The sequence below is a fragment of the Cibotium barometz genome, chromosome 15, assembly GCF_041138505.1.
Source record: "Cibotium barometz isolate CiBa-2024 chromosome 15, ASM4113850v1, whole genome shotgun sequence".
In the NCBI taxonomy this organism is placed as follows: Eukaryota; Viridiplantae; Streptophyta; class Polypodiopsida; order Cyatheales; family Cibotiaceae; genus Cibotium; species Cibotium barometz.
The window spans coordinates 13,129,809-13,154,845 of NC_141060.1; the positions used below are offsets into that span (position 1 = coordinate 13,129,809).

General features: G+C 44.5%; 1 protein-coding gene across 1 annotated transcript; it reads left to right on the forward strand.

The window, feature by feature from the left end:
- The first annotated feature begins 21,380 nt into the window (after positions 1-21,380).
- LOC147630983 (pentatricopeptide repeat-containing protein At4g33990-like) lies at positions 21,381-23,128 on the forward strand. Its single transcript, XM_086809120.1, has 8 exons — positions 21,381-21,480; positions 21,592-21,663; positions 21,772-21,848; positions 21,895-21,988; positions 22,131-22,209; positions 22,364-22,476; positions 22,546-22,912; positions 23,014-23,128. The coding sequence occupies exons 1-8, from the start codon at positions 21,381-21,383 to the stop codon at positions 23,126-23,128; spliced, it is 1,017 nt and encodes a 338-aa protein (XP_086665246.1).
- The last annotated feature ends 1,909 nt before the right edge of the window (positions 23,129-25,037 follow it).

Here is a 25,037-nt window from a genome sequence, read left to right on the forward strand (position 1 = left end):
TTTTTATTAGTATCCATTGTTTTAATTTGAGTTTTTCTTACCCTGATTTTTTCTAGAGCAAACGAGAAGCTAGAGCCATGATTATTTCAACAAGCTTTTCTCTCTCCCAACACTGTTGCATGAAAAATAGGCAACTCACAAGGGTTACCTAAAAAGATTCCCTCTCAAAATGCATGAAAGCTCAAAAATAGCTTAAAAACACACTTTTTTTAAAAGCACATCTAGAATTCCATGTGTACATTAAAAAACTACATGAATTTTGACACTTTTTTCAAGAGAGAACACGTGGTGACCCCCATAGATTTTTAAACTGATAATGTTTGACATAAAAACAACTTGACTTTTAAATGGGATAGAAGAAGTCCCCACAACTTAAAGAAATACCAAATTTGTTTAAATTAAAATTTATCTTATAAATTTCATGAATAAAATAGACTTTTTAATTAACTTTCTTGGAAGTTTACCACTATACACAAATATACACATTATTTGACAAGTGATAAAAAAGATTAGAATAGATAACATCATAAGATCTATAATTTACAAAAGGCCCTACAATCATGCTTGAATCTATTTCTGGACTCAAATAGCAAAGCCTTGATACAAATAATATGAAATGAAAGTTCTTCCTACAAAGATGAGGTAAAACTTCTTGAATGTCTACAAACCAATAAACTAAAGTATGTAAAGTAGTAGGGTCATAATAAACTACATTATGTAAAGTCGTAGACTCAAAAATCTAAACCAATTGATTTTTATTTATAGGTAAAGGGGATTTTGAAGATTAAACATATTTATTACTTTTGGCACACCATTTTTGTGAACAAGCTTTGTATATACATGTGCTAGCTTGTGCACATTTTGATTTTTTTGAAAAGCTAGACTTGAACTTTAATATTTTGTAAAGTGTGATACACTTTAAACCCTAGCCTCATTTTGTGGGCACTCTACTTTGAGCATATAAGAGAGTGTCATTCAAGAAAAGCACCTTTTTGTATTTTTGGAGGCGATGGCCTAATTTGGAATAAAGTATCTTACAAATACTCATGTGTGGGGAGAGGCCACACACATGAGGGGGGATGATTGCACCCAATCTTGGAGTCATGCTTTGTGAGCTAAGTATTATTTGTCTTTCACTCAAATATTGAATATGTTGAACATGTAGTCTTTCACTCAAATATTGAATATGTTGAACATGTAGTATTTCATGAATTATTTGGTTTAATCAAATTCTTGCACGTTTCTTTTAATTCTATTTTCCTAGAAATCTAGATCTATGATAGTGGTATCATAGCAAGGATCTAGGAAGATGGAGGTTAATGATCGATAGAGAGAGAGTGTGTGTATATGAATACACCGCAGAGAGGTTATGCAATATGCATATGAGATGTGTATATGTGCATGTATGTTGGTGTGTGTCTCAGTGAGAGAGAGAGAGAGAGAGAGAGAGAGAGAGAGAGAGAGTTGTGCAGTGAGCATACGAGCTATGTACAAGTGTTTATGTTTGTGTGTATATGTGTGTGTGTGTATATGAGCATACGAGCTATGTACAAGTGTTTATGTTTGTGTGTATGTGCGTGTGTGTATGTGTATGTGAGAGAGACAAAATTGTGCATGTGCACCACGTACATATGCATGAGTTTGTGTGTGTGTATTAGAGAGAGGGTGTGTGTGACAGAGAGGCCGTATTCGAAAAGAAGACACCAAGTTTTAGTGTTTTGATGTGAGAGAGAGAGAGGGGCAAAGATAGGGAGGCATCTGTGTGAGTGGTATGAAAGATGAGAGATACAGTGTGCATGTTTGTTGATCAATTAGTGATTACTTTCATTTCTCTACAGGTAAAAAAAGTTTCCAACGGGATCCCATCTATGTTGGCAAGTCACTAAATCAATGACTATGCAGCCTCTTCCTTGTCCTTTCTTTTACTTTCCATTTCTCATTGATTTACCAAGTACATAAGCTCATTAATTTATGTATGTATTGATATTTATTCTCGTAGCTTGATTCTCTTATTGCGCAGGCTGATTAATGCTTTTTATTTACAAGCTTTGGAACTACAAGCTGAGATAACTTTCTTATTTCAAGTTTCATGACTAGTCGCTAAGAAGATGAGTGTGCTTTGGAGTTCTTTATGATGTTTATGGTTTCTTTGATATGATTAAGAGAAAAGAATTTTCACATTGCTTAAGCATCCATATTATTGAGCCTTTGATTGAATAATTTACTTCTGCACATTTACTTTTCTATTTGTATGCATGTTTTGTTATGTACATTCGTGTAATATTTTTTCTTATATGCTTATTTTGAATAGAGAGCTCATAGAGAGTTGATCATTGATGGCATCTAAGGCTCGTATCAAGGTGCTCGATCATGGGAGTAGTGAGAAGAAGCTGTTGGGTTATGTTAGAGTGATGGGAGATTGCACTTAGAGTGCTATACGCAAAGAGATCATGCAAGATGGCATTATAAGTGAAGCATTCGAGTTTGTTCTTGAAGATGAAGAAGATGATGAAGTTTGCATATTGAATGCATTACAAGAAGAGCGTTGGCAAGTTGAGAACAATAAAAGTGTTGGCATAAAAAGGATATCAGCTGCGGTCGATGGTGGTGGGCCCTCGAAGCGTGTTTGTAGAAGCTCGAATGTTGCAATAGAAGCTAGTGATATGGATGCAAGGGGAGAGGGTGATGAAACGAGGGAAGAGGGTGATAAAAGGATATATAATCTTGAAGGTGGGAAAGTCAACATGCTCAAGAGTGTTTTCGTATCAAAAGTAGCTCTCGACCTTTGGGAGCTCCAATGTGAGAAGACTCGCAAGAAGTTGAGTGAGAGAAAGCCACCAAGAGATGATAAGTTTCAACTTATCACGGAAGATGTCAATGACCATTCTTTGATTTGAGTGTGGTGCAACGAATGTGGAAGTGCTTATGGATCGGGAGTGATTGGTGGCAAGCAATCAGCATACTCATGCTTGTCAAACTTCATGAGATTTCACATTCTAGATGGTCAAGCACATCAAAAACGATACCTATCCAACCGAGGGTTGAAGTTTGATGCATTTCCTACTCATGGTACTCGTGGAAGTAGTACAAAAGGCAACGAGGATGATTATGATCATGCAGTGACGATCTTGGCGGCTATCGAGGAGATGACTAAGTTCAATAGCACTCATGAACGTAAGCATCAACTTCTTGCTTCGTGCTTTACAATTAAACCATTCTCTCCTTTTATGACAGATTCATGCAAGACAGAATTTTCAGCCCCTTGTTTTGGTTCTTATTTTAAGGGCTTTTGCCTATGCATATCAGATTTAATTTCAGCTAATTTTTTACGCTCTTTTTGTCCTCGTGTAGGGGCTGATTTTCAGCTGATTGAAGCAACCTTGCATGATTACAAAGATAAAAATGTTGTCAGAGTGGTGTGTAAGTATGATGGAAAGTGGTTGCACCTATGCCCTCGAGGTTCAGATTTGCATACTGTCAGGCTAAAATCTGAGAGGTATTTTGGATCAGTGTACATATGGTGCGTGTGGTTTGCAAATAAATTTTGCCCTGAATGCCCTGGCAAGTGTATAGGCCGAGCGGTTTGGTCGTGAGTGGGTACATGCACGTGTTTTTTCCGGAGAAAATGCTGGAGATCTGGAGTTTTTATGGCAATTGTGCGGTGTGCAGATGGTTACTAAGCAGAGCACCGACTAGGAATTTGATCGTCGTGTTTGGCAAGTTAATGATGCAGCTGCGGGCAGCTCTGGTTTTGGAAGGGTTGGCACCGTATTTTCTGAAGATGAAAGGAGAAAAGGGGCTCTTTTATATTTGAGGGTGGCCATCATTTTGTGCTTGAGGCCTTTAAAAAAAATGATATTAATATATCCACATGGCCAATTTAGAAGGCCACATGGAAGAGTAAAGGTGGCGGCCAGCTGGTAATCTAGAAGGTGACGGGTTGGTGTAGTAGCAAGAGGAGAGCCGGGGAAAAAAGTTGGGCCGCTTTTGACGAGTAGAAGAGGTCGCCAGTTGCTGCAGAGGAGAAGAGGCCTGGGAGCCACTAAGTGAGAGGCGCCTGCAGCATCGCCAGAAAGTGTGAAAGGAGGTCGCCAGAGGAGTCGCCAGAGAGAAGTGACCGAGGCCAGGAGAGTCGCCTTGTGAGTGGGCTGCTCAACAGAGAGGTCGTCGCCTTGTTGTAGGAGAGGCTTCTCAGGCGAAGAGTGTTCTGCAGACGCCAGGGAGTCATCGCCTTCGCTCAGGGCTGTAGCTGCGGAAGGCAGAAGAGAGACCGCCTGGCGACTGGGGAAGCCAGGGAGCTGAGTACAAGAGGCCGCCTTGAGAGAGAGGCGTGTGCAGCCATCCAGAGTGGAGCTCCAGGCGGGGGTCGTCGCTTTGCAGGAAAGAGACGGAAGAGAAGGCGGCCGTGTTGTGGCGTGAGAGGAGAGAGTCGCCTTGCGAGTGGGCTGCAACGCCAGGAGAGAGTCGCCTTGCTGACAGTGAAGAGCCTGAGGTGCAGGCGAGTGGCTGCCCTTTGTGTGTGGGGGCCTCATATGGTGTTGGTGAGCTGCTACAGTGGCAGACAGGCTGACAGTGTAGGAGAGTCGCCTGGGGCTCCCTCTGGCGCAGTGGTTTCGAAAGCAGGGGAGAGGCGAATGGCTGCTGTGTGTGTGCAGTGCCGGCGTCAAAGTGCAAGGGCTGAAGCAGCCCGCAGGTCTTAGAAAGGGAGCCGACTGTTGCTGGGAATTGTGAGGGATTGGAGGTGATCGAAGAGAAGGAAATGGCTGCCTGGTAACTGAAAGCTGGGGGCGCTTGTGTGTTGGCTGGAGTACAGCCGGGTGAACAAGAGAAAGAGGATGCAGGTCTCTTGGTTGTTGGGTCGAGGGTTGATGATTGAAGCAGCAGAGAGGGCTGCTGTGAGATCAAAGTGGTGAGATGTGGCTTTGGGCTAGGTATCTGGGATGCTGCGGTGAGCAGTGGGTTGTGGTGCTGAGGATTGTTGCGAGGCTCTGGTGGTTGGTGAAGCTGCTGGTCACGACATACAGAGAGTGGGAGCTGCTGAGTGAAGGTTAGCTGGTGTGGGCGCCTTCTGGTGAGAGTAGCTGGTCTTGTGTGGGCGATGATTGCAGGCAGTGCGTGGATGCTGACCAGAGAGGGAGCCTTGGGTTTTTGTGTGGGTTGGATGCAGAAGTGGTGCTGATGTGTGGGCTGGAGACAATGGGGCTCGCCTACAACAATTGGCAGGTAGCAGCAGACAGAGAGTAGCCAGGCTACAGAGGAAGTGAAGAAGGGTTGCTGGTGTGGGCGCCCTCTGGGGATTACAGGGACCGGGAGACAGAGGCTTGGTCGTCAGACGCAAGGGTGTATTCCCTTGGCAGTAAATCCTGGCCAGAGTCCTGGTGTTTGGTGTATTTGCTGTGTTTATACAGTGTGTATGGTGTTGTGTTTTTTACTAAATGATCATCTGTCCTTCGTGGTTCTGAGCTGTCTTTATGGTGTGGGTGGGTGGCGAATGTTGAGAGAGTGTTCCAGCCGGTGGCTGGTGGTGCCCCGTTCGTGGTAGTGTTTCCAAGTTTGGGAGGTGGAAGAGCTATAGAGGCAGGTTCTTTCTTCTTTTTTTCACCTCACATCCTTCTGGTGCCCCCAGCGAGGAGTTGCTCAGACATTGTGTGACTGAGGAGTGGCTCAGTTGACAGCAGAGGATAGCTCAGGGATTTCTCTTACGAGGGTGTATGCCCCAGAGTGAGAGATTGAAGGAAAGTGTGTTTGGGTTTTTGTTGGGATTGAAGTGAAGTTTGGGGATCAAGATGATGTCTTATCCAGAGTTTTATGGTGGTCCGAATGAGGATGTGGCAGACTTCTTGGAAAGGATGGAGGTTGCATGTATAAGCAACCATATCAGCGAGTCGATACAGGTGTTGCGGCTATTGAGCATCTGTTTGAAAGGGGATGCAAGGAGCTGGTACAGGGCTTATGAGGAGTCGTTAAGGGATGCTGTTCCACGCATTGAGATGACTGAGGATGGACTGAAGACAGCACTTAGCAACAGGTTCAAGAAGGTGGAAGACCCAGACAAGGTTTGGCATGAGGTGCAAGCTCTGACACAAGGTGAGTTTGAATCAATAGATGATTATATGAAGAAATTTTCTTTGCTATGGGGGACTCTATGCAGGGCTTTGGGAGAAGATCAGGTACCGCCTGATATGATGAAGAAAAACAAGTTTGTAGCCGGGCTTAAGAGGAGTATTCGCTGGAAAGTGGAATTGAAGAAGCCCAGGTCTTTTGAGGATGTGGTAGAGATTGCTAAGTCAAAAGATTGGAAACTGCAGCGGATGAATCAGCTGGGGATGATTCCAGTTGTAGCACAGCCGGAGATTCATAGAGTGGAGGCTACACCCATGAGTGTAGTGATGGAGAGGATGAAGCCCACTGAAGGTCAAGCTATGCAGATGGTGCCACAAGCTAGTCAGGGAGTACCTATGGTTTCTGTAGGTTCTGATGAGGGATTGCGGCAGGATATGAAACAGATGGTTGATCTTATGAAGAATTTGAGCTTAAATTTAATGGGAAGTACAGGTGGTGGATGTGGTAGAGGCCGAGGTAATTATGAAGGGGGAGATGGACAAGCAGGATATGGACGTGGTCGCGGTAGGGGCCGTCATTTCATTCCTACATGCTGGAATTGTGGTGAGCTAGGTCATCTGAGTACAGATTGTGATAAGCCTCAACGAATGGGTGGTGACATGTACCCACTACCTTCACAGTTACCGGATAGGTCAAATGATTATGGTATTGATATCAGGGATCAAGCAGGTCCGAGTGGAATTACAGCTGAAGAGAAAGGAAAAACTAAGGTGATAGATGTGGTCACCCTTGAAAAGATGGAAGAGGCAGAAGCTGATGTGATGCCTTTAGAGAAACGGATGCCACAGGAAAGGGAAAGCAAGGATGCTGCAGGGCCCAGCAAGAAGAAAGGAAAAGTGAAAGAAGGAGAAGATGTGAAGGTCAAGCAGAAGAGGAGGTCTCGTAGGAAGTTTCAGGTAACTGATTTTCCACTAGGGGGTGGGCAGGATAGCTACAGTTTACAAGAGGACATGGCTGGAAGGAAGGCTAACATTACTTTTGGGCAATTGATAGAGTTAGCTCCCAATTTGAAGCGTCAGTGGAAAAGACTTGTGAATCTGAGAGAGAAGGAGCCGGCCAAAGGGATAGTGACTATTCTATCTGTCCAGGAGTTACGTGACATATGTCCTGTGGTGAATGTGTGGTATAAAGGGAAGAATCTCGGAGAGGCATACATAGATGGTGGAGCACAGATTTGTGTGATCACATTGGCAGCTGTGGAGAGGCTTGGTCTTGATTTTACTGAAGCATCTGGATTTCGAATTCGGCTGGCTAATCATCAGAAAGTCAAATGCTTAGGTATGGTTAAGGAATTAGAATTGGAAGCTTTTGATGTGAAGGTGCTTGTAGATTGTCATGTTATGCCTGCAGGAATGGGTGCATTCCCCATTATTTTGGGAAGACCATGGCTGAGAGCAGTAAAGGCTGTTCAGGACTGGAGGAAAGGGGTCATTACCCTGTATGACAGGAGAGGGGATAAAAAGAAGTTTAATATGGATAACCAGAAGCCTGTCAATGATGAAGAGGAAAGTGAAACTGATTCGAGTGATGATACGACCAGCACCACTACTAGTGAGGAAACAGAGGATACTTCATCGAGTGAGGAGGATGCAGAGATGGATGCTGTGGTTATTGATGAGGAAGTGCTTGCTGATGAGGTTGCTGAACAGGAAGAAGCCATACATAAGGAATGCGAGGAGGTACAAGTGAATCCTGAACAAAGGTATGCCTGTGATGTGAAAGAGCTTGCTTTTAAGTCTTTGGATAATGAATCTGTGTGGGATGAATGGGAAATAGACAGTCTACAGGATGAGGAGCCTGAATTGGAGCTGGATGATGAGATGTGCATTAATGTTAAAAAGGCCATGACCAGAATTGAGGCTATGAAGAAAGAGAAACACCAGAAGACTTTGAATGATGCTGCTGTTATTGATGAGTCTATGGATGCTGTAATGGATGAATCTCTTGGTGACCTTGATGAAGGTGAGGATACAGGAACTGAGGTGGATGCTTTGGCAATGGTGCCTGTTGAAGAGGAGTTTGTTTTGCCTGTGGTGGCTAGTTTTGATGGTGAGGCTTCTTATGTGGATGGACAGGAAAGTGTTATGGTACAGCAGGTTTTTCTTGATGAAGCTTTCATCAATTTTTACCCTCAGCAGGAGTTGCTGCACTGGTTCTCCGATATTGGTGCTGATCGTATCAGGGATATTGGGATTGAGATGAGACGGGGTAGTGTGTATCTCAGGAGCTTTGTCTCCAGAAGCTCTGGTGTTGTGTTGTGGGATGTGGGATGGAAGTGTTGGAATTAGGGTTGCAGGAATGCACACACAACTTCAAGAAGATGAGGAAGCTTGAGCACAACACAGTAGTGTATTATGAGTGCCAAAAATGAAAGATTACAAGCCCTAGAAGATAATGGGCGTATATACAATGCACGGGGGAAAAAACCTCCTAGTGAGGGAAAAAGTGCCCCGGCGGTCCTAAGTGTGTTCACACACATCACTACTATAATATGGTAACAAATCCCCCCTGGAGTGATGCGGTGAACAAGAGCTAGCACTCATGTATAGGGAAGTGTCTAGCTATGTGGACGAATCCACAAAAGGGAGTAAGCCCAAAGCTTTGCGAAAAGCTTCGAACTTCTCACGAGGCAGAGCCTTTGTGAAAAGGTCTGCAAGGTTATCCTGTGTTGGCACATAAGCCAAACTGATCTCTCCTGCAGAGAGTCTCTCCCTGACATAATGGTAGTGCACCTCAATGTGCTTCGTACGAGCATGGAACACTGGGTTCCGCGCAACTGCCAATGCGCTCTGACTGTCAGTGAAGATGGTGGTGGCAGATGGCTGCCCAACACCCAAATCAGCCATAAGGCGTCTGAGCCACACACACTCAACCGTAGCTGTGAAAGCTGCCCTGTACTCAGCTTCACAACTAGAAGTGGCCACAGTAGGCTGCTTCTTGCTCAACCATGATATGCATGAGCTTCCAAGCATGAAGCAAAAACCACTCGTGGACACGCGTGTGTCATAACAACCAGCCCAGTCAGAATCTGAAAAAGCATGTAAATCTGGCGGCAATGATCCCCCCTTGGGATAAAACAACCCAAGATGCCGAGTACCACTCAAATAGCGAAAGATACGCTTCACTGCCTGCCAATGCTTAATGCCTGGGCTATGCATAAATCTGCTCACCTGTGAGACTGCAAACTGAATGTCTGGCCTCGTAATGCATACATAAATGAGGCAACCAACAGCTGTCTGATAGAGTGTGACATCAAAGTGATCTCCAGCATCATGAAGACTCAACTTCAAACCTGTCTCCATTGGAGTAGCAATAGGCTTGCAGTCTTCAAGGCCAAATCTCCGCAACAATGTTTCAATATACTTTGTCTGACACAAAGCAATTCCTCCATCACACTGCTTAAATTGTATCCCCAAATAATGATGCAAATGCCCCAAATCTGACATCTCAAAAGAGGCATTCAAATCAGCCTTAAAATCAGCAATATGACTCTCATTTGGTCCTGTGAGCAGCATGTCATCGACATAGAGAGCAATGATTAGATGTACACCATCCACACGTTTAACATACAAAGTGCTTTCTGTCGGACTATTCTGAAACCCATGTGCAGTCAAATATGCATGTATTTTTTCATACCAAGCTCGTGGAGCTTGCTTTAAACCATATAAAGCCTTTTTTAACCTGCACACTTTGTTTTCCTGCCCTCTTTGAACAAAACCACGAGGCTGCGATACATACACCTCCTCATGCAAATCTCCATTTAAGAACGCAGTCTTTATGTCCAGCTGATGTACATTCCAACCATTATGAGCTGCTAATGCACAGATGCTACGAACAGTGGTCATACGACATGTGGGAGCAAAAGTCTCATCAAAATCAATGCCCTTCTCTTGAGCATAACCTTTTGCAACAAGCCTAGCCTTATGGCGATCCACTGTGCCATCAGGCTTACGCTTCAATTTGTATACCCACTTAGTGCCAATGGCCTTCTTGCCAGGGGGCAAGTCACATAAAGACCATGTACTATTCTTCATAATAGCATCGTATTCTGCTTGCATAGCAGCCATCCAATTTTCTGAACTTTGTGCCTCATCAAATGAAACAGGCTCACTTTCATCGCACATACTAGAAACAGCCAATGCATAACAATCTGACGTATAAGAGGCACCATGAGAGCCAGAACGAGTGCGACTAGACAAAGGGGCATCCAACTTGCTGTCACGCAAAGTCTGCACCAGCCATCTAGGCATATTCCTAGAGCCCTCAATCTCTTGTCTCTCATCCTCAAGTGCATCATGCACATCTGCATCAGATATAGGCTGATCTGTGCCATCATTTAAAACCTGCATAGGCTGAAAAACTGCCTCATGAGGTATTGCACTTGACTGTGCACCACTGAAAAGAGGCAACAATGTATCATAGACATCACGTGAGCTGATATCTGTCTCCTTAGTACATGAAACCAAGGGCTGAACTGCATCTTCCACAAATACAACATCACGGCTAACCAAAATGCGCTTTGTCTGTGGATGATACAAACGATAGCCTTTGCTCTCAGCACTATATCCAACAAAAATACATTTGACAGCTTTGTCATCCAATTTTCTGCGATGTTGCACAGGCACTAATGCATATGCCAGGCAACCAAAAACACGTAAATGGCCAACAGATGGCTTGCGGCCATGCCAAGCCTCATATGGAGTGACAACCTGTAATGCTTTGGTGGGACACCTGTTTAGTACATAAGTGGCACACATGACAGCCTCAAGCCAAAAACCATGTGGTAGACTTTGACTCTTAACCATACATCTTGCCATTTCCATGAGAGACCTGTTTTTTCTCTCAGCCACACCATTTTGTTGTGGTGTATACGGCACTGTACATTGGTGTTTTATCCCACGCTCAGCCAGAAATGCATTAAATTCTGAAGACATATACTCCCCCCCTCGATCTGAACGGAGGGTGCCCATCTTACTTTCTGACACATTTTCAGCCATAACCAAAAACTGTTTGAAGCACAAAAACACTTCGGACTTTGCCTTCAAAGGATATACCCATGCATGCCTGGTAAAATCATCAATGAAAGTCACGAAGTAAAGGTAGTTTCCAAATGATGGAGTTTGCATGGGACCACAAACATCACTGTGAACAAGCTGCAATCTGCGTTCAGCTCTCACTGATCCATCTTTGGGAAAGGAAGCACGCTGCATTTTACCCAATATGCAGCCCTCACAAACATGCTTGACAGGTGCCTCAAGCTTAGGCAAAGAAGACACCATTTCAGATTTCTGCAGGCGCAGCAAACTTGCAAAATTCAGATGACCAAAACGTGCATGCCACAGTTTTGCATTTGAAATAGCCTGCGTATCCATAATAGCACATGCTGAATCCTCTACACATTTGCCATCCATATTGAGCTTATACAGCCCTCGACATAGTGAACCAGATGCTACAATGATGTCACCACAAGAGAGATCATGAACAGTACATCTGTCATCCACAAATTTTACAACCAAACCTGTTTTGGCAAATGCGGAGACTGACAGCAGATTCTTTTTGATCCCTGGCACATACAATGCATCAAAAAGTGTAAAGGTGTTGCCATTTGCAACATTCAGCACAATCTGTCCAACTCCTTTAACGGGATAAGAGGAGTTATTGGCACAAGTGACAGTATTCCCTGTGGGAGCAGACTCAAGGAAAGTGAATAAACTGCGCTGCGAGGTGATATGCTTAGTGGCACCACTGTCAAAGTACCATACATCTGAATCTACTGCAGACATACATGTGTCATGCAAAGATGGGTCATAACTGCACTGCGCATTGAATGCCCATTCTGTATCTAGCACAACATTAGCAGATTCATTGTTAGAAGGAGAGGCATCTGCAACAGCCATACCAGCCTCTTTCTTCTTAGCCTCTTTCGCAGCCAGCTTAGGACACGCTTTGATGACATGATCATTTCCCTTACAGTACTTGCAAAATGTCTTCTGTTTGTCACCCTTCTTCTCATCTTTGTCTTCCTTCTTTGGTTGCGCAGCATTTGCAGATTTCTGCTTACTAGAAGAAAAGCCAGCTTTACCTTTCCCGCTTCTCTGACTAGCACCGAAAGCTTGATCTGCGACACGCATACTATTCCTGTTTTGCCTTGACTGGTCTTCTTGCAGCAAAACAGAAACTAACTCCTCAAATGATAAGGCATTGGGATTGCCTTTCATCATCAAGCGAAGAGTGGAAGCAAAACCCTGATAAGAATCTGGTAGACCATTCAAAACAGTCTGCACAAGTGAACTGTCTGACAGGATTTCATCTGCAGAAATGAGCTGCTCTTTGAAATCCTTGATCTTTGTCAAAAAGCTATCCATAGAATCACCTTCGTTCATATGCTCATTCTCCAACTGTTTTCGGAGATAAGCAACACGAGCCTCATTTCTTGCCTGATACAATGTGGCAAGTACATCCCAAGCATCCTTAGAAGTCCTGCAGGAGCGAATATGTGGGATAATGGTACGTTTGACAGACAGCGCAATCAAGGCATGAGCCTGCGCATCTCTACCATCCCAACGAATCTGCTCTGCTGAAAGTGGTGGTTCTCGAACAGCTGCTACAGCACTTGTGCCTGCACCATCATCAACAGTACCTGTTTCTGATGTGTTTGCAGCATTCCCAGCCACAATAGGACGTGCATCAATACCCTGCACAATATTCCATAACCCCTTTGCTACCAATACATGTCGCATCATATATGCCCACAATGGATAGTTGGTGCCATCCAACTTATCCTCAGCAGCCAACATGCGGAATACATCATTGTTGTCAGCCATGGCCAATGACTGTACTACTAGATGTAAATGCTGTCTGCAAGAGGTAAACCTGTATAAAATCGACCTGTGCTATATAGCACAGCCCAAAACAGACGAATGGGCACCTGTCCTGCAGATTTTAATCTTGACAGAAAATCTGCACAGTAGGACGATTTTGCCTGCGCAGTACTTGGAATGCAAAAACGGAGGGCGAAATGACTTCAGATCAAAATTCTGAAACGACCAAGCCCTACGGGCTCTCCCACGGCATATACTAACCTGCAGACGCTCGTGAAACCTCGTTGCAATCGGAGGAGATGAAGCGGCAGGTGTCGGTGATGCTGCCCGGGAGAAGGAAGCCTGCTCTGATACCAATTGTTGGAATTAGGGTTGCAGGAATGCACACACAACTTCAAGAAGATGAGGAAGCTTGAGCACAACACAGTAGTGTATTATGAGTGCCAAAAATGAAAGATTACAAGCCCTAGAAGATAATGGGCGTATATACAATGCACGGGGGAAAAAACCTCCTAGTGAGGGAAAAAGTGCCCCGGCGGTCCTAAGTGTGTTCACACACATCACTACTATAATATGGTAACAGGAAGATTATGCCTGTGGAAGATGATAGAGTTTCTTGGATTACCTGGAACAGAGATGTGCTGGTTACACTGTATGATGCTCAGAGAATTGACGGAGGGAAACGTGGTCATATGCTTTCTGCTGATCATAAATGATTCAGCAGGCTAGGGGTTGGGCAAAGTATGTCAGGCTAAAATCTGAGAGGTATTTTGGATCAGTGTACATATGGTGCGTGTGGTTTGCAAATAAATTTTGCCCTGAATGCCCTGGCAAGTGTACAGGCCGAGCGGTTTGGTCGTGAGTGGGTACATGCACGTGTTTTTTCTGGAGAAAATGCTGGAGATCTGGAGTTTTTATGGCAATTGTGCGGTGTGCAGATGGTTACTAAGCAGAGCACCGACTGGGAATTTGATCGTCGTGTTTGGCAAGTTAATGATGCAGCTGCAGGCAGCTCTGGTTTTGGAAGGGTTGGCACCGTATTTTCTGAAGATGAAAGGAGAAAAGGGGCTCTTTTATATTTGAGGGTGGCCATCATTTTGTGCTTGAGGCCTTTAAAAAAAATGATATTAATAAATCCACATGGCCAATTTAGAAGGCCACATGGAAGAGTAAAGGTGGCGGCCAGCTGGTAATCTAGAAGGTGACGGGTTGGTGTAGTAGCAAGAGGAGAGCCGGGGAAAAAATTTGGGCCGCTTTTGACGAGTAGAAGAGGTCGCCAGTTGCTGCAGAGGAGAAGAGGCCTGGGAGCCGCTAAGTGAGAGGCGCCTGCAGCATCGCCAGAAAGTGTGAAAGGAGGTCGCCAGAGGAGTCGCCAGAGAGAAGTGACCGAGGCCAGGAGAGTCGCCTTGTGAGTGGGCTGCTCAACAGAGAGGTCGTCGCCTTGTTGTAGGAGAGGCTTCTCAGGCGAAGAGTGTTCTGCAGACGCCAGGGAGTCATCGCCTTCGCTCAGGGCTGTAGCTGCGGAAGGCAGAAGAGAGACCGCCTGGCGACTGGGGAAGCTTGGGAGCTGAGTACAAGAGGCCGCCTTGAGAGAGAGGCGTGTGCAGCCATCCAGAGTGGAGCTCCAGGCGGGGGTCGTCGCTTTGCAGGAAAGAGACGGAAGAGAAGGCGGCCGTGTTGTGGCGTGAGAGGAGAGAGTCGCCTTGCGAGTGGGCTGCAACGCCAGGAGAGAGTCGCCTTGCTGACAGTGAAGAGCCTGAGGTGCAGGCAAGTGGCTGCCCTTTGTGTGTGGGGGCCTCATATGGTGTTGGTGAGCTGCTACAGTGGCAGACAGGCTGACAGTGTAGGAGAGTCGCCTGGGGCTCCCTCTGGCGCAGTGGTTTCGAAAGCAGGGGAGAGGCGAATGGCTGCTGTGTGTGTGCAGTGCCGGCGTCAAAGTGCAAGGGCTGAAGCAGCCGCAGGTCTTAGAAAGGGAGCCGACTGTTGCTGGGAATTGTGAGGGATTGGAGGTGATCGAAGAGAAGGAAATGGCCGCCTGGTAACTGAAAGCTGGGGGCGCTTGTGTGTTGGCTGGAGTACAGCCGGGTGAACAAGAGAAAGAGGCTGCAGGTCTCTTGGTTGTTGGGTCGAGGGTTGATGATTGAAGCAGCAGAGAGGGCTGCTGTGAGATCGAAGTGGTGAGATGTGGCTTTGGGCTAGGTATCTAGGATGCTGCGGTGAGCAGTGGGTTGTGGTGCTGAGGATTGTTGCGAGGCTCTGGTGGTTGGTGAAGCTGCTGGTCACGACATACAGAGAGTGGGAGCTGCTGAGTGAAGGTTAGCTGGTGTGGGCGCCTTCTGGTGAGAGTAGCTGGTCTTGTGTGGGCGATGATTGCAGGCAGTGCGTGGATGCTGACCAGAGAGGGAGCCTTGGGTTTTTGTGTGGGTTGGATGCAGAAGTGGTGCTGATGTGTGGGCTGGAGACAGTGGGGCTCGCCTACAACAATTGGCAGGTAGCAGCAGACAGAGAGTAGCCAGGCTACAGAGGAAGTGAAGAAGGGTTGCTGGTGTGGGCGCCCTCTGGGGATTACAGGGACCGGGAGACAGAGGCTTGGTCGTTAGACGCAAGGGTGTATTCCCTTGGCAGTAAATCCTGGCCAGAGTCCTGGTGTTTGGTGTATTTGCTGTGTTTATACAGTGTGTATCGTGTTGTGTTTTTTACTAAATGATCATCTGTCCTTCGTGGTTCTGAGCTGTCTTTATGGTGTGGGTGGGTGGCGAATGTTGAGAGAGTGTTCCAGTCGGTGGCTGGTGGTGCCCCGTTCGTGGTAGTGTTTCCAAGTTTGGGAGGTGGAAGAGCTATAGAGGCAGGTTCTTTCTTCTTTTTTTCACCTCACACATACCATCCTAACAGAACATATCAACGCAAAATCTCACATCAATGCATGGAGCAAGACCACACCAAATCAAGCATCTCCCCTCTTGACAGGAGCTAGTGGGCGGCCTAAAAAGCATTTTGAAAAGGATCCACGTCAACAAACTTTGGGTGCATTCCTCACATCAACCATGCGTACGGAGGCTTCCGTCCCCACAGGTGATTCAAGCTTGCCTTCATCAAGTCTAAATCTGTTGTGCTGGGGCTTATGGCAATGTACACTTGATGTTAATGGTAGTTCGGTTTATATAAAACCTCTTCTACAAGACCTGAAGATGGGAAAAGAGTGGTTTTGTGAGCCGCATACAAAAGCTACTTTGTATGATGGAAAAAAAGAATACACGATAGATGGGTGCTTTAGGCATGTGTGTTGTCTTCGTATCGTGAGAATTGGAATGCCCTTTGAAAGTTTCACATGCGAGTATTGCAAGAAAATTCCAACTTACAATGATTTTCGCATGAGGGTGTATCGAGAGAGTATTGCGATTAAGAAGAGGGGAGAGAGACAAACAGGTCAAGGAAGGCGATTGGATTTCCTTTCCGGTGAGGAGCTAAAAAGTGTCGCAGTTGAGACAAAGAAAAACTTGCGAGAGGTAGGGAGAAAGGTATGGTGGTTGAAGGCAAAGATTGTGGTGCTTTCAGTGAGAATCAGGTCCTTAAAAAGAAGCAAACTATGAAGCTATTAATAGGAGGGATGTGCGGCGTTTTTGCAATAACATTATTGAGGCTCACAAGCAAGGAAAGTTTGGAGGCAAGCCAGCTATATGGGATTTTCTTCAAGACATTGCAAATAATGCATTAAGATCCAAAAAGGGGGCAAAGATTTACAGAATCCACAAAGACCATTTTTGAGGTTGCAAAGCTATGGGGCGGGCCGCGCTTACATGATTTCCTGAGTGTAAACATTGGAGGGCCATCCATGTCAACCATAAGGAGGCACGGAAGAAAGGCAACTCAATTTCAATCGGGGGAGCATGAGTATATTGGTAAAATATACAAAGATGCGAAGTTCAAACATGGAATAGCATCACGGGTGCCATTCATTATTGCTGAAGATGAAACGACCATCAAGCGCCGCATCAGGTAAAAGCTCGGTTGATTTTCTCTCTCTTTGTTTTAGTGTCAAATCTGAAATTTATTTATGTTGAAATAAAGACGTTAAAATGGAGCTTCATGGTTATGTAGGTGGAATGCAAAGGATGACACTTTGATTGGGTTTTGTGGAAGAAAGGGAGAGGATCATGAATGCTCCTCAAATGATGCTATCATCGTTGGCGATGGAGCTCAAGGATATGATACCATAGTGGATGCCTTCCAAAACCACGTGGTGGGGCACTATGCAAGACTCCTCATTGTCAACCCTCTTCAAGAGAGTCTTCCGCGGTTGGCTATAGTTGTGCATTGCACTTGTAACCGCTTTGATAGTGATTTCATCAGAACTCAATGGACTCTTGTGGAGCAAATGTGGAATGCAAAGTGGAAGGACAGCCTAGGGCCAATAATTGGACATGCTTCAGATGGTGATAGTAGACGTCGTAAGCTTATGCTTGAAGACTACCTAAAAAAGAGTGATAGACAATTTGACATCAAATGGGGTGGATGGAAGCTCAAAGGGAGAATGGTAGGAGGCGAGGTGTATGGGTTGCATGATCAAGATTTTGTGCATTGTGGAAAGAAGCTTGTGAGCCCTCTTGATAGTCCTACTCGGCAACTAGCAATTGGGCAAGTATGGATTACGCTCAATCATGTTGCTATGGTGTATAATACCTTCTCTGTTGATCAACACAAGTTACGAGAAGGGGATATACAACGAAATGAATGTCAGAACTGGAGAGCGGCCCAAATGATTGTCTCTAGACAAGTACAAAAATGTATGAGGGAAATGCAAAAGAAAGAGAGGAGCATGCACGGGACTGGGGCATATTTGCAGGTTGTTGCTGATTACATAGACATTTTTTTATCTCCACATTTAGACTTGGGAGAGCGTGTGGTGCTTGCTGCTAAAGTGGTCTTCTTCTTCAAGTTGTGGAGATTGTGGATTCATCACCATCCTACATACACTCTCAAGAAAAACTTCATCAGCAAAGAGGCGTACACAGATATCCAGCTTTCTTGTCATTTTGTGGTTCTACTTATAAAGATGTTCCGAGAATTTTACCCAAGTCTCAAGTGCCCTTTACATCTCACAGGATCTGATGCAGCAGAGATCTATTTCAGCAAGATCGGAGGTATGGTTGGGCAAGAAAGAGCATTTGATTTTGGAGATATTTTGCATTGTGTTGGAAGTCTAAACAAGATTGCCGTGCATGAATGTAACTCAAATGGGGTGACTTTTTCAAGGGCACATAAGAAACAGGAACACATATGGAAGGAGTTGAACAAGCGTGAAGGCGTTTTGGAAATAGATCTTGGGAACTATGAGAGTGTCTCCTCTGATGAAAAGGTAATAGATGCATTAAAAGAGGGATTAAAGCAGGCACAAGATCTTTGTGAGTCATTGGGCCTCAAACCTAGCACAATTGAAGGCCTTAAATGGTGGACAGAGCCTTGGATAGATACAAAATCAACGTGGTTAAGGATAGATGCTGAGATGGGTGCGGCAGATGAACATGATGACTTTGTGGAGCCTTGCGGCGAAGACGGGCCCATTGGTGAGGGCAGCGATGGAGATGACGAGATTATCGCTTTGAGTGAGATTCGACATGAGGTGGATGGGATACTAGACGAGGCAAGTAGTGAGGCCGGGAAGAAGACTATCTCACCCGTGGTGGAGGTTGATAAGAAATTCATCTTCAAGTCTACATTGGTGAGCCAACTCAATGGAAACTCAACACTGTCAAAGGATAGGTTGACTAGGGTAAGACAAGGAGTGTATTTCAACAACGAAACAAAGTCAACATTAAGAAGTAATGGGAATTTCTTTGGAATAGGGTCAGATTGTGCGGTTTACTTCCATGATGAAACACATGAAGAAGGAGGCACAATTTCAAAGAGAATTGGAAAAGACACAACGTTGAAGAAGATGCAAACTCTTCATAGCACTTGGTACCTTGGAAGAGTCCAGAAGATGCGAAAGAAGGTGGGTGGCAAATATGTAGATTACAAGCGGGGTTTTGACTTGGTAGATCGCCCACAAGGGGTGGAGGTTCAACTCGGTTGGTATCAAAAGGTGAAAGGGCGCCAGACATACTCTTGTGATGTGACAGACTTAAACATGATTGGTATTGAGTCGGTTATCACATTGGCACATTTAACATACAATGAAGCTAGTGATAGATATGTACTAGATCAAAATGACTACCGGCTTTTTAACGATTTTGTGAAGTCTGCTGATTAGTTGTTCATATACTTCATGTAAGTGTGGAACTATTTGGTTGTTTATTTGTCATGTTATAACACTTGTGGCCTCATTTGTTTTGTTGTCATCTACTTACAGGCAACACATCCTCCACCTTGGGAGAGAGGCAGGGAGTTGAGTGACATGGGCTGAATTTTTGCAAGGCTGCAGTTTTTTTGGACCAGATTCCAAGCCTTTGTGGCTACGACTTATGCATGCTCATGCTTTTTGCACCCATACTACATCCGCCTATATACGAAGACTATGTACGAACTTGCTATATGCGAATGTAGTATGCAGGAAGACAAATGCTAGCAAGAGTATCCGGATGACAAGTAATTTCCAGCCATTGTCTCTTCCTGGAAGAATGGTTTTGATCAAAAACATTATGCAAGATGTAATCATAATTATTGTAATCAACTCAATTTTCAAAAATTCAAAAATGTCTTCTTTTGTCTCTCTTGTCATGGATAACCTACAAGTCTTTTGGTTATGATCTACTTGCAGGCAACACATCCTTGATCTTGTAGAGAGGCTGGGAGTTGAATGACATGGGCTGAATTTTTGCAAGGTTGAAGTTTTTTTGGTCGAGATTCCAAGACTTGGTGGCTACAACTTATGCAAAGACTACGTATGAACTCGCTATATGCAAGTGTAGTATGTAGGAAGACAAATGCTACATCCGCCTGTATACGGAGACTATGTACGAACTCGCCATATGCAAGTGTAGTATGCAGGAGGACAAACGCTAGCAAGATCTTCTGAAGAACATGTAATTTCCAGCCATTGTCTTTTCCTCAAAAGAATGGTCTTGATCAGAGACATTATGCAAGATGTAATCATAATTATTGTAATGAGCTCTATTTTCAAAAATTCAAAAATGTCATCTTTTGTCGGTCTCTTGTCATGGATAACCTACAAGTTTTTGCATGCATACCACCTCTGTCGTAATCTTTGCTGCTTAATTGCTTTTTGGCATGTGCATGAATTTCTAGTTTTATCTAAAACTTTGTGTGAGGACAATGTTGTGTTTTCTATGTTGGGGCTTGGGTGTCGATTGCCTATGCCGAGCCATCTTCGGTGACATGTCAGCAAAGACGACATGCACATTGGAGCAGAGTCTTGCTAGCTCTAGACACTTGGGATGACTAGCCATCTTCGGTCACAAGTATGCTAGCTGTGGTGCTCTTTCAAAGGCACAAGACATGCTTGACAAGCTCCATTCTCAGGATGTATCAGTTTTTTCCATAAAATCTGGATACTTAGATGGTCTGAGATACGTCGGTAAATCAGCAGCGACTCCTGTTTTAGGAAAGTCAACAGCAATGGAGCAAAATCTTGCAAGCTCTAGACACTTGGGATGATACCCATATTTGGTGACATGTCAGCAAAGACGACATGCAGATTGGAATGACAAGCCATCTTCGGTGACATGTCAGCAAAGACGACATGCACATTGGAGCAGAGTCTTGCTAGTTCTAGACACTTGGGATGACGAGCCAACTTCGGTGACATGTATGCCAGTTGTGGTGCTCTTTCAAAGGCACGAGACATGCTTGATAAGCTCCATTCTTAGGATGTAACAGATACTTAGATGGTCTGAGATACATTGGTAAATCAGCAGCGACTCCCATTTTAGGAAAGTCAACAGCAATGGAGCAGAGTCCTGCCAGCTCTAGACATTTGGGATCATGTCTGTTGGACTATGTTGATTGCAGGATATGCACAAGAAGGTCACGCCAAGCAAGCACTTGACTACCTTGAAGAGATGAGCATGAGGGCACCCTTCCAGATGCAGTGACCTTCATATGCATCTTGAAAGCATGTGCCACGATCGGAGCAGCTGACATGAGGAAACAAATCCATGCCGAGATTGCAAGGCAGGGTTTGGCTCAGAACGACATTGTGCTGAGCGGTGCTCTAGTGGAAACAAATCCATACCGAGATTGCAAGGCAGGGTTTGGCTCAGATTGACATTGTGATGAGCGGTGCTGCTCTAGTGGAAACAAATCCATGCCGAGATTGCAAGGTAGGGTTTGGCTCAGAACGACATTGTGCCGAGATTGCAAGGTAGGGTTTGGCTCAGAACGACATTGTGCTCTAGTGGAAACAAATCCATGCCGAGATTGCAAGGCAGGGTTTGGCTCAGAACGACATTGTGCTGAGCGGTGCTCTAGTGGACATGTATGCCAAGTGCTGTTTCAAAGGTGCGACAAGTAGTCGACTGGCTACTTTCTGGAGATGTCGTATCTTGGAGTGTACTGATTACAGGATATGCACAAGAAGGTCACGTTGAGCAAGCACTTGACTGCTTTGAAGAGATGCATTGTGAGGGGATCCTTTCCGATGCAGTGACCTTCATATGCATGTTGAAAGCATGCTCCATGATCTGAGCAGCTGACAAGGAGAAACAAATCCATGAAGAGAATGGAAAGCAGGGGTTGCTGAAGAACAACATTGTGCTAGGCGGTGCTCTAATGGACATGTATGCCAAGTGTGGTGCGGTGTAAAAGGCGCGACAAGTGCTCGACGGGCTGCCTTCTCGGGATGTTGTCTCTTGGAGTTTATTGGTTGCAGGATATGCACAAGGTCATGTCGAGCATGCACTTGACTGCTTTGAAGAGATGCAGTGTGAGGGCATCCTTTCAGATGCAGTGACCTTCATATGCATGTTGAAAGCATGTTCCACGATCTGAGCAGCTGACAAAGGGAAACAAATCCATGAAGAGATTGAAGCATGTGCCACGATCGGAGCAGCTGACAAGGGAAAACATATCCATGACAAGATTGCAAGGTAGGGGTTGCTGTAGAACTCTTCGTGCTGGGTGGTGCTCTAGTGGACATGCATGCCAAGTGCGGTGTTGTTTCAAAGGCGTGACAAGTGCTCGATGGGTTGCCTTCTTGGGATCATGTCTCTTGGAGTATGCTGATTTCAGGATATGCACAAGAAGGTCACGCCAAGCGAGCACTTGACTACCTTGAAGAGATGAGCATGAGGGCATCCTCCCAGATGCAGTGACCTTCATATGCGTCTTGAAAGCATGTGCCACGATCGGAGCAGCTGACATGAGGAAACAAATCCATGCCGAGATAGGGTTTGGCTCAGAACGACATTGTGCTGAGCGGTGCTCTAGTGGACATGTATGCCAAGTGCGGTGCTGTTTCAAAGGTGCGACAACTGGCTGCTTTCTCGAGATGTCGTATCTTGGAGTGTACTTATTGCAAGATATGCACAAGAAGGTCACGTTGAGCAAGCACTTGACTGCTTTGAAGAGATGCAGTGTGAGGGGATCCTTTCAGATGTAGTGACCTTCATATGCATGTTGAAAGCATGTTCCACGATCTGAGCAGATGACAAGAAGAAACAAATCCATGAAGAGATTGGAAGGCAGGGGTTGCTGAAGAACAACATTGTGCTAGGCGGTGCTCTAGTGGACATGTATGCCAAGTGTGGTGTGGTGTCAAAGGCGCGACAAGTGCTCGACGGACTGCCTTCTCAGGACGTTGTCTCTTGGAGTGCATTGGTTGCAGGATATGCACAAGAAGGTCACACCAAGGAAGCACCTTATTGCTTTGAAGAGATGCAGCATGAGGCCATCCTTCCAGATGCAGTTAACTACGCATGCCTGTTGAAAGCATGTGCCACGATCGGAGCAGCTGACAAGGGGAATAAAATCCATGGTGACATTGCAAGGCAGGGGTTGCTGAAGATCGAATTGTACTGGGCGGTGCTCTAGTGGACATGTATGCCAAGTGCGGTGCTGTTTCAAAGGCGTGACAAGTGCTTGACGTGCTGCCTTCTCGAGATGTTGTCTCTAGGAGTGCAGTGATGACAAGATATGCACAAGGTCACGCCGAGGAAGCACTTGGCTGCTTTGAAGAGATGCAGCGTGAGGGCATCCTTCCAGATGCAGTGATCTTCATATGCAGTTGAAAGGGGTGAAATATGTTGTTAAGCCAAATGTAGAGTCTTATACTAGCATGGTTGACCATTGGCATTTAGGGAATCAAGAAAAGGCATTAATGTTGCTTCTTGATGGTTCAAGAAGCGCCACTTTTTATTATTCTGCAATTTGGCTTGCCAATTGGGTGCTTGTTGAAAATGGGGAGATGCTAATGTAGGGAGATGGGACATGGGTAGTGAATAAAAGCAATGGGTCAATTTATGCCCTCATGGAAAACATATACATATAGTTTGCATGCAATATAAAGCAGAAAACATTGCAGTTAAGAAATAGGAACAAAACATGAAATATACCATGGCATAGGGTAAAGGGACCAGTGTTGTGGCACAAAAACTCCCTTCTTAGGGAGATATCTCTTGGAATGCACTAATGTTGGGTACGCAGCCGTACCCAACATGCAGCCGTACGCTGCATGAGAGGGTCAAGATAAGCAAACTCTAAACTTTTTGGAATGCACGTAACATGAGGGCATTCTTTGAAATGCAATAGCCTATGCAAGATACCAAAGTCTTATCAATTTTTCCTATGACGTAGTCCATAATACCAATCTTTACGTTTTGAAGATCTTAAATCTACAGGATGGAGGAGAAAAATGTATAAGCTTAAAATTTTAAAAAAACAGGAGGGTTATAATAATATACCACAAAAGTAACAGGAGGTATACATAAAATAGGGAAAAAGAGGTTACAGAGGGGTTTTAAAATATGCCTTTGAACGCACGTGATACATGTGATTTTTTAAGGTGGACCCCCCGAGAGAAATCCATTATGGAGGGCCCTTGTTTATCTTCAAATCAATTGGGTGGATGGGAAAATGAAAAGAAGAAGAGCTAATTGCTTACACACTGATTTTTTTATTATTAAAGCTCAATTAATTAAGCTTCTCCTTCTTTTCTCTTTAACTTGGGCAGCACAAAATTCTCCCCCCCTTCTCTTCAATTCGGACAGTGCGTGGCCAGCTACTTACTGAAAAGAGAGAAAAACATTATTTTATTTGGATGGTAATTATACTGAAATTATGTATGTTTTTGGATGGTAATTTGTAATTATTCTAATATTATCAAAAATTATAAGGCAGTGTTGATCTCTAAGTGAGTTGTCTCTATTCTTAATGTGAGATGTGAAAGCGAATCCAAGGCCATATGCTCGCAAGCCAAGCTCAAATTCTAAACCTCCTCAAGTAAAGCTTGCTAGTGTTATTTCTTGTTTTACTATTTTCTAGTCATTAATTATGTTGAACTAGGTAAAGGTTTCCTAGTATCGTTTCTTGTAATATTGTGTTGAGCTAGAAGAGGTTCTTAATAGTATCATTTCTTTTTAAATTCCCATGGCAAGGAAAATCTCTCCAATGAACAATGTAAATATGGTAGATGTTGAAAGTGGTAGTTAGTCTTTATTTTTTACTAAAGACTAAGTAACTTAAGTACTATATTATAATAAATATAATAATAACTGTTATATTAGTATCCATTGTTCGAGAAGCTAGAGCCATGATTATTTCAACAAGATTTTTCTCTCCCTCTTAGTACATTTAAATCCACCTCCTCCATTTCCAGGTAATGCGATGAGTATGGTGTGCATCACAAATACTATAGGGTGGTGGGTGATCCAGAATCTTGTGGATCATCATACACCATGTGTACTATTCACACGCACTTTCAAGGAGCACGTGTATCCATACATACTACACACATATACTACTAAGTGGCAAGACCGATAGTTCTGAGCCGCTATCGAGACAGAGTTTTGTCCCGGTGTAGTTGTCTCTAAAGTGGATTTTTAGAGAACTACACGTCTACACCATATGAAGAGATTCGGACGGGGTACTACTTCTATGCATTAGAAAGTAATTTTTAATTTTTTTAAATTTGTTTATTAT